Source organism: Platalea leucorodia (genome assembly GCF_965183815.1).
Source record: "Platalea leucorodia genome assembly, chromosome: Z".
Classification (NCBI taxonomy): Eukaryota; Metazoa; Chordata; class Aves; order Pelecaniformes; family Threskiornithidae; genus Platalea; species Platalea leucorodia.
In genome coordinates, this window is record NC_138858.1 from 45,292,319 (window position 1) to 45,306,249 (window position 13,931).

Sequence of the window (13,931 nt, forward strand, 5' to 3'; positions counted from 1 at the left end):
AATTTTAATAATCTACTGGAAAGAACAGTTCTGATTTTTTTAACTACATGCATACATATGTGTTACAAGCAATAATTAGTATCAATCTTGTTAAAACAGCCAATAAGAATAACACACTGGGGGGTGGGGGGGTGGGGGGGTGGCGTGTTAAGTGACAGATGAAGACTGTTATGCAACCTGTAATATTGTAAATTATGTAATTTCACTCTAACATTAGCATACACAGAGATTTTAGAAGAGCTTTAGAAGTTTCAAGCAAGCAAGCAAGTGGTGTTATAGAACAAGATACCAATGCAAATTGAAAAAATTATAAAGCAGTAACAGTTTAACTGATATATTTTCTTACCTTATATTTCCCCTGGTCACATCCACATAACGTGCTTTCCATTGTGTAGCTCCTTTGTACTCCTATCTCTCTCCAGACAACAACTCGCGCTGTTGATTCCTTGGACTTTTCCACTACAAAGCTGCAGCTGCCCATGCAGAATGCTGGGGCAGTCTGACTCAGGATCTTGGGGAGTGCCTGCAGGACAGCAATTTGAAAAATACGGTTATTCTTTTATTTCACTTATGGAAGCAGGGGGGAGGGGAATATTCAATCACAAACTGTCATCAGAAAATTTTGCTGCAGTTTGAATTAAGAGAACAAGAACGAAAGCATTTCTCCATCTTGAGTTTTCAAAACCCAGTGTGTTCAAGTGACAACACGTTTGCCATTTTCTACTTATTAAAATCGTCTTTTTCAGACTCAGTCACTAAAATTAAATGTTAGTCGTGTGGGTAAGAATCAGGATACAAAAGAATCCTTCAGGTGATCGCCACTGCCTCCTAATTCACTGAATTAACTTTGCTCAAATTAAGTGTACTACATACCCCATATAATTAATTAATTTAATTCTGTTTCAGACTTTTTCAGCAATCCAATTTGCAGACCTAACATACGCAGTATTTTATTAATACATAAAATTCATTCATATTCAGCAAAGCACTAGGTGTATATTTAACTTCAAGAACGTGAATCAAACTTCAATATAACTGTTTACATGACAGCTTTGGAAAAAGACAAGAAACAGTTATGCAAATATGTGTATTTGACTAATGCTAAATGACTACATTCTTTCCAGCTTTTATTTAGATCAGTTAAGCCAAAACACATGACCACTTTGAATCAGTAGTACGTATACCATTATTAGTGTAAGCTTGCCCAAACATTTCAGTCCACCTTTTTGAAACGAAAAGGCCTCTTCCCACAACTCTTATTAAATATTGTCTGTTGTGTGCTACGGTAAGGCAGGCTGAAGTGACAAAATCCCATATAAACGCGTTGGGCAGCAGATGTGAATGGCATCAGACGCAGCATCCAGGAAATCACACAAGAAAATCAAGGAGCAATAGAATTTTTTTTAAAAGTGAGGGAGATTTGAGGAAAAAAAATCTGAAAGCATCTATAGTCATTTACACTCCCGGATGTATAAGAAGCATTTTAACATGCATTCACATGCTTTTCAAGCTTAACTCTGCATCTCCTCAAAAAAACACGGGGTTTGGACGCATTAGGTTGCACAGATTTTCAGTTGCCACAAGGCGGCAGTGGAGTTACACAGAAGAAACAGGTAACACGTAATTCTTTAGATCTTTTGGAATCGTTGAAAGCTTATACAATGCAGTGGAAGGTTTTTGTGTAGTTTATTATGTGAATGTATTAGGGACACAGGCCTTAACTACACATCTTTATAAGAGGAACGTTGCCTATTTCTATACACAAAAATGAGTATTTCTCAGAGCAATTCAGTATTTTTTTGTTGCTAGAATGTTTGCCATGCTTAAATGACTCTTTTTTCATCCAGTAATTATAAATGCACAGAAGCATATTTTCCATGTATACACTATAATGGTAACGTTGAATACAAAAAAGTACATATTGGTACAACGACCCAAAAAAATAAAGCACTCTACTAACATTAAATCTTTAGCTGTATTAGTGTACAATGCTTAAAGCTCTCAAAATACTTTGAAGTACACTCATGAACTAAAACCAGATCATTCCAAATAAGTCTGCTTATGCTATAAATTCACTATGTGCATGGAATACTACTGGGAAGTTATTTAAAAAGTATATTCCAAATTCATGCCAAGTGAAAAAGGTACAAATGTCAAACTTACCCTGTAACCAGGGTCTTCCATCAGGTCACAAGAGGCAGCATTAACATTTGTGTGCCACATTGTTTCTTTGATGCTGCAGCCATACATAAATACATTCTTTTTACGAGAGTGACCATGATAATCACAGTAGACCTACAATAAATCATTTGGCAAAAAAAAGCCAAGGCATATGGAATTAAAATTTTATAAAAGTAACAGAAGGACAAATAAAAATTTTTATTTGTACTGTTGAAAGTTCCAAAGAATTAGGAAACACAACTCCTTATATAATTAACTTGTGCATTAAGATAAAAAAACCTAGGATTCATCTAAGGAAAGTTTAACCTTCTACCCTGGCAAAAGAAACAGATTTAGATCTAAAGGTTTGCAGAAGACCAGTTCTCCAAATCAAATTTAAGTGTGAGACAGTTTACAAGACTATATTAAAATGTTTATTTTACAGACTAGCTACATAGACAAGGTTAAAAAGATTCAGAATTGCTTACACACACATACTCACCAAAGGTAAACGTTTTATAGCAGCCAGATATTGCAGTAACCCTTTAGCATGGTAAATAGTGGGATGCAGATCTGGATTTGGATTTTGCCACTGTCTGTTTAAATCTTCTCCACTTAAAGAGCAACGGTGGCTATTGTGGGGGGGTGGAAAAACGCATGATGTAGTCTGTATTATCATACTTTTAAATAAGCCTCCCCCCCCACCTCGAGTTTTCCTCGTCACCACTGCTTCTTTGGAAGGAGTATGGTAAGAAACAAACTTCAGTTTTCTAACATGCCAAATAATAGAAGCGTTTGGGGTTTTTTAAGTTATGTTACAGAAAACCTAAAAATAAATTAAAGTATCTTCTTAGTCAATTGTAATCTTGCTTATTTGCTGTTGAAACTGAAGGCTTGCAATTCTATTCAAATGCTAGTTCAAAATCAGTAATTTCGAATATATGGTATCTTTACAGTTTTGGTGTCTTGACTTCTGTAATATAAAGACTAATGTCAGCCAGAAATCTAAGATTGGAAACATGAAGTTGTTAGGAGACAAGTAGCTGTGAGAAAAACAAGGAAGGAAAAAAAAAAAACCAAACCAAAACCCCAGTAAACAAATAAGAATCATCTCTGTATTCAGTCAACTATCAGCAAGAACTTTTAAACTTGCAGAAATTCATGTTCCTGCAGTCATCTGTAGTACATTTGACTCTAGATTGTGTCTGCTGGGACAGATTTCTTAATTGCCCCTGTATTAAACTTTGATTTGTATTCTGAATGTTTTATTTCCAAGTGTTTAATTACATACATCCTTTTACACATATAAAGACCAGGTTCTACTCCCACAATTGGTTTGATTGTTATTATTTTGTTCACAAAACCTTTTAAAATTCTACTAACAACTACGTAAGAAGGAACTGTAGATTCACCATACCAAAATTTCCATTTCATATGAATTCCCTGTAACCAAGTAAATATAGACTGCTGAATGCTTACTCATAGCAGTGTCAAAAGGTTCTGAAATATCCCTTAAATTTATTAAGAAAAGTGGTAGTAAGTGAAAGAATTACCATTAATAACTAATTAAATCAGGTTACCTTACCCTTTCTCTTGCACACCTATTAACCTTCCCCCTTTTAATAATTTGACAACAGCCATTTCCATAACATCCTTCTAAAAACAATAATAAAAAAAAGGAGAAAAATTACGTAAAAAGCTTTCTCAGATACAAGGACTGTTTTTTTTTTATGAGAACCATGAACTTGTTTAGCTTTTCCTAAAAGCAGCTGTGCTCTCATGTAACACTCTACACCTATCCAAGACTGTAGTTCAGAGAGACAATTAAAATGCTATGTCAAATCACATAGGAATGATTATCATCCATGAACAACTGAAAATACTTTTTATAAAACTGAAATTCATGGAACAATGCATCTGCCTTTAAAAAGCCAAAAAATGGAAAAGTCCTAGCAATTTTTTAAGTGGTTCTTTTTCATATTAAGTATTGCCTTCGTATGTTTCCAGGATTAGTTCAGATTTTTTTTTTTTAAAATAACAGATGCAAAGACTTAGTAGTACAGGTTACATATTTGTGAGTAAACTCATGCTTACTTGCCGCTGATGACACCATCTGGATTAAGCATGGGAATAATTTTGAAAATGTAAGATTCTCGTAAACATTGGGCACTTGGATTATTGCTCATAAGGTATTCCAGCGTTCCCTTCATAACCCAGCTTGCATTAGTCTCTCCAGGATGTACACGAGCAGACAGGAAAACATAAGGACGATTCCCTAAAAGAAGTATGCATAGAAGTCGCAAAGTATGATTCAAGCTAAGTAACAGTTTGTTAATTGAAAAAAGAAGCAATAGCCAGCTTCATTTATTACAATGCAAAATATAGTATTTGGGAGTTGAGTACTATTGAGTATCAGCATTATTGATAGAGTTTGCCAGAATATTGTTATAAGGACAGCTAATTACAGAACTCTCACAATGGAGCTTTAAATTCAATCAGACAATTATACAGTCACAACCCGTTTGAGCTGGCAATTATGATATGATGACTTTGATGGCTTTTTTTCCAATAGCTAAGAAAAATACCAGGTTGGAGGAACAAACCAGGAATGCTGTCATAACTAAAGCTCACTTCAGATTGCAGTAGCTTAGATATTGGCTTTATGAAAGATTTTTTCACAAGCGAATAACCTGAGCATTTAGAGAAAAAAGTTATTCAGAAGTCAGGTATTCTTTTCCAAGAAGTGTTGTCTGCAAAACGTAACATAAAAAAAATCTAGCAACTGATTTAAAAATATATGAATACATATACTTTTATATATCCAGATATGAATATCCTTATTTGACTACCGCAAATAAATACTATTAAATACAAAGCAAATCCTGAATATCGATACCTCTTAACTTCATGAAATTCGTTAACCTTATTTTACATTGCTATTTTTACAATGCACAACAGTTAATACTAAACTTTTTCATAAAGAGCTAGTTTTACGTTATTTTCAGATGATGAGAAAGAAAAGTCGTACTTACTGAACTGACAGATATGTTCATAGTAATTGGACTCTGGCATGGCTGTAATAGTGACTAAAGGACAACTGTTGCCAGCCAGGGTCTCACAAAGGACATCTTGTCGAAAATATATCTGTTGAGGGTTGTGCATAGATTCCAGCTTCTGAAGATGCATCTTCACCCCAAAAATAATGAAAAAATACTTCAAATCTTTTGCAGTCATATATCACAGTGTATTCCACAGGTACTATTTAACCGATGTTTCTTTTTGTTGTTCTAAACAATGTTCAAGTTTCTATCATAATTTCGACCATGAAATATCATTTTCTACATCTCTGACTGACTGACTACTTCTCTTTATAGAGCCTGTTTTTCCAACTGCTTTGAGGAAAATGAAGGCACAGAGGGTACATTCTTTTCTACCAGATGATACTGTAAGGGTATGTGGAAGGTAAGAACGTCTGCTTCATTAAGGTTATCTGATCAGGGACCTTTTCAGTGCAAAAGGGGATAACAAGTAAAGAGAGAAGCAATAAACACAGAGAGAAACAATCCTGGTAGATGAGATGTAACAGAAACAGCAGCAAAGACCAAAGTCTGCAGTCTCTAACTGATGGGCCATTAAGAATCTACAGCAAAGCTCTGGAGAGGGCCACCTGATGCACAAGGAGGAAACAAGAGGAACATGCGGACTGGGATATTCAAGGATGGTATGTGGGACTATACAAAACTTATGCACCTGATCCCTACAGTCTGCCCATAGCTATCTCTCTGTGTAGCCTCCCTCTCTAGCCCGTGCACGCAAGTGCTGCGTGGACTAGGTGCAACTAACAAGACAGGTTTGAGTGGATTTGGGGTCAGCAACTGGCATGAGCAAGGATCTCAGCATCAGTAGTTGGAAAGGCCACACCTCTTTGGAGCACCTCGGTGGGCACCACAGACTTTGTGTCCAAAGTGCCAGCTACTGTTGGGATCAAAGTGAGCGGACTTGGTGCCAGCAGCCGGAGCTGTAGGCAGTGTAGGCACCCTTCAGTCTGTGGTGTCAGCAACGGAAGCAAGAGGGGGTCTCAGTGCCAGCTACTGGAATGGGTAAGGGTCTTGGTGCCCAGCCACTGGGGCAAGAACAGTGTGTGTCCCAAAAACCAACTAGTGGGGTGATACGGGTGAGCGAAGCAAAGGAGACTCTCAGTGCCTGCACCTAGAGTAGGAACACGGGTTATGAGCCCATGTGCCTGGTACCAGCTGCTGGGGGCGGGGGGCAAGCATACGCATCTTCCCTGAAGCTAGTGTGCGCACCAGGGTGGGGGCGGTGCATGTGCAATTTGCTAGCAAACTTCAAGGTGGACTGTTCAGCGAGCATGAGGCCCCAGGTCGAGGCAGGGGTATCAGATGGGCAGAGAGTCCATGCTGGCACCTGGGGGGAACCACAAGTGCAGAGTACCTGCGAGACGAGTGTGTGAGTGCATGCATCCATTTAGCTAGTGAGCATCAGGCTGGACTAGCCTGCAAGTTGGAGGCCTGCACAGCGGGTAAGGGAGACCAGGATCCAGGCAGGGGTATTGCATGGGTGGGCCGTGCCAGTTGTCCACATATGTGCATGTGCTTGTGATTCTAGAGAGTGGGCAGGTGTGTACTTCTACTAGTGAACAGCAGTCCTTACCAGCTGGAGAGGAAGAAGGGGACTTTGGTGCCTGCAGTTACCTTTTGAGCAAGTCCTGGTAGTGTTTACACACAGGTGCTGTTGAAGGCAGCACCTTGTCTGTGCCAGTCTGTGTAGCCAACCATGCTGGGGAGGGGGGATGTGCAAGTGTGTGTGCGTGAGTCTCTGTCTCTTTGGGATACACACTCACACTCATTAGCAGTTGAACCTACAAGCAAACAGGAAAGCAGCAGCCACGTCCATCAGCCTGGGAAAGAGACCCCCCTGTCCCTTAGCTGGCTCCAGCAGCCGGGCAGGAGGAACTGACAGTCCCCAGAGCTACTGGAGGCAGCAGCTGCTTGTAATATCCCTTAACAGGTACTTCTTCCAAGAGCAAGTATGGCTTAGTAAAAAGCTTCATTCAATGCTGTTACACACTAGCCACTGAGTCCCCAAGTTTGCTTTTACCGGTGTGACAGAAACAACCAACAGACATTCTAGCCAAGAGTTTTGCTTAGTACTAAAAGCTTCACAACACTTCTTAGCCAATACATTATCCTAAAAAGGTATCTACTTATCTTAAAAACGGTAACTTGAATAGGTCAGTTATGAAGAGGTATATGTAGAACTGCAGGATATGAGTCATTTGACTCAAACAAATACATCATCCAATTAGCATGTTTCCAGTCAATTACGAATTATGATTCCCAGAAAACCCATTTAGCCTGCAATAAAGTATCAATTTTATTTTTCCAGGGACTGTTCTTTAGAACAACCTACGCTCTTCACCAGTCTAAACACTAATATTTTATGAAAATTCTCCATTTTAAGGAGCATTTTGAACTTCTTATAAAAAGAACTAAAAAGAATTCCCTCATGAATGCTTACGTTTCACATTGGACAAAATTAGAAATATTTATCTATATTACAGATCATAATCTTCTCACCTTTAAAGTTGAGTATGTATATGGATAATGGTAAGCAAAGTAGCAGACATCATCTTTATGTTGGAAAGTCACTGTGAATGTAATTGTGTAATAAGATTTTCCTTTCTGACCTCCAGCAGCAATTGAACTTCTTGAAAAGTGATTCCTAAGAGTAAAATGAAGGTAATAAACACATCAGAATATTTTTTTCGTATCATTGATTATTCATGAACACACATTCTAAGAGCCAGGAAGATTTTTAATGATTGTATTTCTCTTCTGCGTACATCCAGGTTAAATACACTGGTTCCCACCATCTGCAAAGATACTTTACTATAGCAGTGATACACATTCATTCACACTGGGAAAAGGTGAGTAAACAAATAACAAAACAAAACAAGAAAGCAAACAATTGTCGACCAAGAAGGGTAACACATGGATATGCAGTACCACCTCATCCTGTGTTCCAGGACTGCTCTACAATGATGGCACCATAGAATACAGGAGCCTAATCACAAGCACCATGTGATCAGTATTACTGGAAGCCATTATTAAGATTTCAAGTAAGCATATATATATATATATATACATTCCCTTAAAAGATTCTCTGGAACAGTATGCAATTTCTGACAAAAGTATAAAAGATGAACAGCTTAAACAGCAGCAGTGTGCTAACAAAATAAGACTCTATATTTCGATCACTGCTGTTACCCTCCATAGTAACTCAGGAAGAAAACTCTGTTCACAACAGAACTCCTAAAATAGAATTATCAAACTCAGAAGCAAACATTTCTCCTTAAAATCTGCTGTATGTTTGATTGGTATACTTACTTATAGTAACAAATATCTGTCCCAACACGAGTCCAACACGGTCGAGAATTTAATGCTTCTTGAACAGAATACATGAGCGGCTGCATACCTTAAAGACAAAAATGCATCTCACTTTAATGCTTAACATTAAACATCAAGATCTTAGCAGTAATGGACCACACGAACGCTTATATGCAAGTCTTCAAACTACCTATACTCATTTACTCACTACCATAGAGTGTATTTTCATGAATGCTTGGGTATTGTACAATCTTTCAACCAGGCGACTAAAGATTGTTCCCTCTCTCCCTTCATCACATCCTAATTTTCAGAAAATAACAAATTAAAGAAAAAAAAAAAAAAAAAGAATCAGACCTACAGAAGACCAAAATGAAATGTTTAAATGAAAGCTGTGGTTAGCATGAGTGGTAATCTACAAGAAATCTTGGGTCCCACTCCATCCAATTCACCATTACAAAAAGGCTTCGAAGAGAATACAAAAAATTGATATCATCCATTTACCCGGATAGCTGGAAAATAACTGATGTTTCAGGACAATTTTTTTTTAAATAGTAATTCTTTAAAGTTTATATTTTTTGGAGAGTATACTTAAGTTGAATACTTAATATGAAGTTGAGTAGAAAATAAGACATATTAATTGAACATTATTCACTAGTTAGATAATTAGCCAAATACATTGACTGAATCAGTCAGTGTACTTAAAAAACCAAAAGTAACTATCATGTAAGTATATGCAACATATGAATGAAGATCTAAGGTAACTGATGAAGATTAGTAAATAATTTAAAAGGATCTTATTACTGGTCACACTACCTGGTGTTATTGGACTTTATCAATGTGAATTGTACAATTATGACAAAGAAGAATACAACGTTACTCTGTCCCAAGAGTTTGAGGTTGGGTTGGGGGAGGGGAAGAGGGGAGCTTCTCCTCCTCCTTCTTAAAGGACAAATTTCAGAAAATCCAGCAGGAAAAAAAACCCTCACAAAACAAATGGTTTTAAGCTGAATGACACCCTTCTCCCTGCCCCGCCCCCCTCCCAGGACAAATGGAAGAAAGGCATATTCAGCAAGCCAGTACTTTTGGATGAGGTACAAGCAGAAAACACTACTTGCTGGAGAGTGCAAGGGTCACCTATGAAGCCCGGACATTTCAAAGGAAACCTACTTTTCCTTCTCAAATAATGTGCCTCTCTTCCCAACAATAAGACAAAACTGTTTAAGAATGTCTGCTTACTTTCACATCTGAAAATACACCTCTATTCAGAAAGGGATTCATGATGACATCTGTCATTCTTCTTACACTTGTGTGGATCAACAGGCTTTGGTGTCATCCCCCCCACAATGCTCTTAGGACAAATTTTAGCTGCAGCCACCAGTAAATTTCTTCTGCTTTGGTCTCACTTACAACAAAACTTCATTTTAAAAACTGAGAGCCAGTGTTTTAAGACACTTTTTTTTCTTTTTAACTGAAACTTGTCAAAACGTTTTCTACTACTACTATTAAAAAAGAACCTGATCTGACAACATGAATATACTACTGATCCCAGGGAGGAGTGAAGGAAACAGTTGAGCTGCCTAGAACAGGTATTTCTCTATGTATTTCTCCTCAAAGCATGGAGAATGTATCTTACCGTAGTTGAACTGACTGTTTGACTTTTCACAGTTGATGATGTTAAACCGGTAACCAATGCCAGTTTTCATTCCACTGACTTCGAAGTAAAACCATTGATGATAATGATTGCTATTTATATCCGAGTTCAGAATTAGATCATACTCATTTCTAAAGATTAACAAAAACAAATTAATCTTTTGTTAAGAAGCATAAATAAAAGGCCTTATGTGTGAAAAGAAGAGTTGAAATATCTTACTTTCTGATTTGAATAACTTTGCGCAGGTTTCCAGATTCAAATTTGGAATTAAACTTCAAAACATCTGCTTCCTCTGGCACTGAACAACTATGAATAGAAAAAGAAAAGGACCAAAAGGAATAAAACAAGCTTAACTAAAACAAACTCATTAAGTTTATTTTAGCCCTCACTTGGTAACTCAGAAATTATTTTGAACCTTCCTCTAAATACAGCCTGGATAGCAGAAACAGTGTTACATGAGATGAAAATTTCATTGAAGCCTGTCATAATAGTACCTATTTAAATATTACAAATCATATCACAGAGAAAAGAAGAACAGACTGAGTATTCTCTGAATATTGTTTTCAGAAGAGTAAAAACTTACCTCAAATTATCAAGGTCATACACAACTCTGTCTATAATGTCATTTTGATGAATCAGTCTTTCAATATCTTGAGAGATTTTTGTCCTAAAACAAAGAGCAGAGTTCTCATTTAGATTGTTGCATACTGTTTCCAGTTACAAAAGAGGAATTACCTCATACAACAACGAAAACTAACAAAGTTGACATGAAGACAGTGGGACAGATTTTCAGAGAGACCTCAGCGTCACCCCCACTTATGTGCACAAACTGTAAGTGTACTCAAGTTTAAACACCTGCATTCACAGCTGACTGAGTGCAATAGTTGTATGTGAGGGAACTGAGTTTTCATGCACACAGCCCACTGGGTTTTATCTTATGGAAAAAAATGCACCATTTCATACTTTATAATAGAAGCAGGAATTACTCAAACATTACTTATGTTAATGCTTTAATCCAGGACAGCACTTGATAACATTAGTAATTTACATGAGTCCTACCATAACTAAAATTAAAGAGTTTTAGAGAGTAGGTCGTGCAGTGAGTGTGTTAGTGCACTAGCTTTTCACCTCTGGAGATCTAGGTTCATTTATCGACTAGGTAACAAATAAGAATGAATTTGGTGATGTCAGCCAAATGTCAGGTGTATGCTTATCCAGATCATAAAACCATTGCACAACTGGCAGTATCTAGGTCCTGGTTTGGAAAAGTAAGAATGTGTTGCAGTTCAAGAATGAAATATAGTGGCAGAGCTGTGTGGAAAAGCTTGCACAGCACCTGCAATAAGAAGAAAAGGAGGCAGATTAACAATGAAGAATACAGGAACAGAGAGGTCAAGTACGTTCAGGTTGGAAATTCTCCACTTAATTAAAATAAATATTGTTAACAAATGAGAAAAAGAAGGTAAGTGCACAACTCTAGTGCCTCTTATTAAATTAAAACTAACTGGAAAATAAAACAAGACACAAGTCTAGTGTACTGACAAAATTGTAAAAAGGCTGACTTCACCACAATCTATCTGATCAGGGCAGAGCTACAGATTTTTCATCTTGCACTTGATCTTACACAACTCCTTAGATCTCAGTGTGCCTCAGCTCTAGAGGGTCATAACACTTCCTATCATCACAGGAGTTTTGCCAAGACAAAATCCCTTAATGAATACCAGGCATTCAAATAACATAGTAACAACCAATGTAGATAAAAGGAAATAAGAAATGCTATTCAAGATGCACACAAAAAGGAGAAGTAGTAGTGGACATTTTCAGGTTCTGAAAAATCAAGAGAAAAGAGAAGCTATTTTAAGATAATTAAAGGAAAAATATAAAAAAATAACACTGTTGGTGGGGAGCTCTGTGTTTATAAGTCAGTTCTTTGTATATCCTGATTTACCTGATGATGACTTCTAAGCGTCAGATGACTAGAAAATACTAGAGACATTAGAAACTACTAAAGTGTACAGCAAAAAACAACCTAAAATTTTAAAGAATGGATGAAAGTAGGAATTTAAACCCAAATTTATAGATTATTGAATTATATAATCTTCTTCCCTAAAAGGTACAATAATATAAAACACTTCAGTTATTCTCAGTAATGTTTTTCCAAATAATAATAGTTTGGTGAGATATTTGGTGAAAACTACATGTTACTAAACGTAAACAAAAAAGCAAAAGCACTCCAAAGCACAAATTCATAGAATCATAGAGTCGTTAAGGTTGGAAAAGACCCTTAAGATCATCGAGTCCAACCATTAACCTGTCACTGCCAAGTCCACCACTAAACCATGTCCTCAAGCACCACGTCTACCCGTCCTTTAAATACCTCCAGGAATGGAGACTCAACCACTTCCCTGGGCAGCCTGTTCCAGTGCCTGACCACCCTTTCGGTGAAGAAGTTTTTCCTAATATCCAACCTAAACTTCCCCTGGTGCAACTTGAGGCCATTTCCTCTCGTCCTATCACTCGTTACTAGGGAGAAGAGACCGACCCCCACCTCACTACAACCTCCTTTCAGGTAGTTGTAGAGAGCAATAAGGTCTCCCCTCAGCCTCCTCTTCTCCAGACTAAACAACCCCAGCTCCCTCAGCTGCTCCTCCTAAGAGTTGTTCTCTAGACCCCTCACCAACTTTGTTGCCCTTCTCTGGACACGCTCCAGCACCTCAATGTCCTCCTTGTAGTGAGGGGCCCAAAACTGAACACAGGACTCGAGGTGCGGCCTCACCAGTGCCGAGTACAGGGGCACTATCACCTCCCTGGTCCTGCTGGCCACACTGTTCTTGATACAGGCCAGGATGCCATTGGCCCTCTTGGCCACCTGAGCACACTGCTGGCTCATGTTCAGGCGGCTGTCAACCAACACCCCCAGGTCCTTTTCCGCCAGGCAGCTCTCCAGCCACTCCTCCCCCAGCCTGTAGCGTTGCATGGGGTTGTTGTGACCCAGGTGCAGAACCCAGCACTAAGCCTTGTTGAACCTCATACAGCTGGCCTCGGCCCAATGATCCAGCCTGTCCAGGTCCCTCTGCAGGGCCTTCCTACCCTCCAGCAGATCGACACTTCCACCCAACTTGTTGTCATCTGCAAACTTACTGAGGGTGCACTCAATCCCCTCATCCAGATCATCAGTGAAGATATTGAACAGGACCAGCCCCAGTACTGAGCCCTGGGGAACACCACTCGTGACCGGCCGCCAACTGGATTTGACTCCATTCACCACCACTCTCTGGGCTCGGCCGTCCAGCCAGTTTTTAACCCAGCGCAGAGTGCCCTTATCCAAGCCGTGAGCAGCCAGCTTCTCCAGGAGGATGCTGTGGGCGACAGTGTCAAAGGCCTTACTGAAGTCCAAGTAGACAACATCCACAGCCTTCCCCTCATCCACTAAGCGGGTCACCTTGTCATAGAAAGAGACCAGGTTAGTCAAGTGGGACCTCCCTTTCATAAACCCATGCTGGCTGAGCCTGACCCCCAGTTGTCCCGCACGTGCCGCGTAATGGCACTCAAGATGATCTGCTCCTTGACCTTTCCCGGCACCGAGGTCAGGCTGACAGGCCTGTAGTTCCCCGGATCCTCCTTCCAACCCTTCTTGTAGAGGGGCATCACATTTGCTAACGTCCAGTCATCTGGGACCTCCCCAGTTGACCAGCACTGCTGATAAATGATGG

General features: G+C 38.8%; 1 protein-coding gene across 10 annotated transcripts in view; it reads right to left on the reverse strand.

Moving 5' to 3' along the window:
* Positions 1–13,931, reverse strand: part of AGTPBP1 (ATP/GTP binding carboxypeptidase 1) — a 73,232-nt gene that overhangs the window by 24,660 nt on the left and 34,641 nt on the right. For 8 of the 10 annotated variants that reach the window (XM_082335937.1, XM_082335939.1, XM_082335934.1 and 5 more), the window contains exons 16-25: positions 10,802–10,885; positions 10,438–10,524; positions 10,201–10,349; positions 8,568–8,655; positions 7,758–7,902; positions 5,193–5,346; positions 4,255–4,435; positions 2,663–2,792; positions 2,164–2,295; positions 347–523 (exon numbers count right to left, since the gene is read on the reverse strand). In XM_082335937.1, coding sequence (XP_082192063.1) covers positions 347–523; positions 2,164–2,295; positions 2,663–2,792; positions 4,255–4,435; positions 5,193–5,346; positions 7,758–7,902; positions 8,568–8,655; positions 10,201–10,349; positions 10,438–10,524; positions 10,802–10,885 — 1,327 coding nt within the window. Of the gene's footprint in view, positions 1–346; positions 524–2,163; positions 2,296–2,662; positions 2,793–4,254; positions 4,436–5,192; positions 5,347–7,757; positions 7,903–8,567; positions 8,656–10,200; positions 10,350–10,437; positions 10,525–10,801; positions 10,886–13,931 lie in introns of those variants that run through there. The other 2 variants (XM_082335940.1, XM_082335935.1) reach the window with 2 other exon arrangements.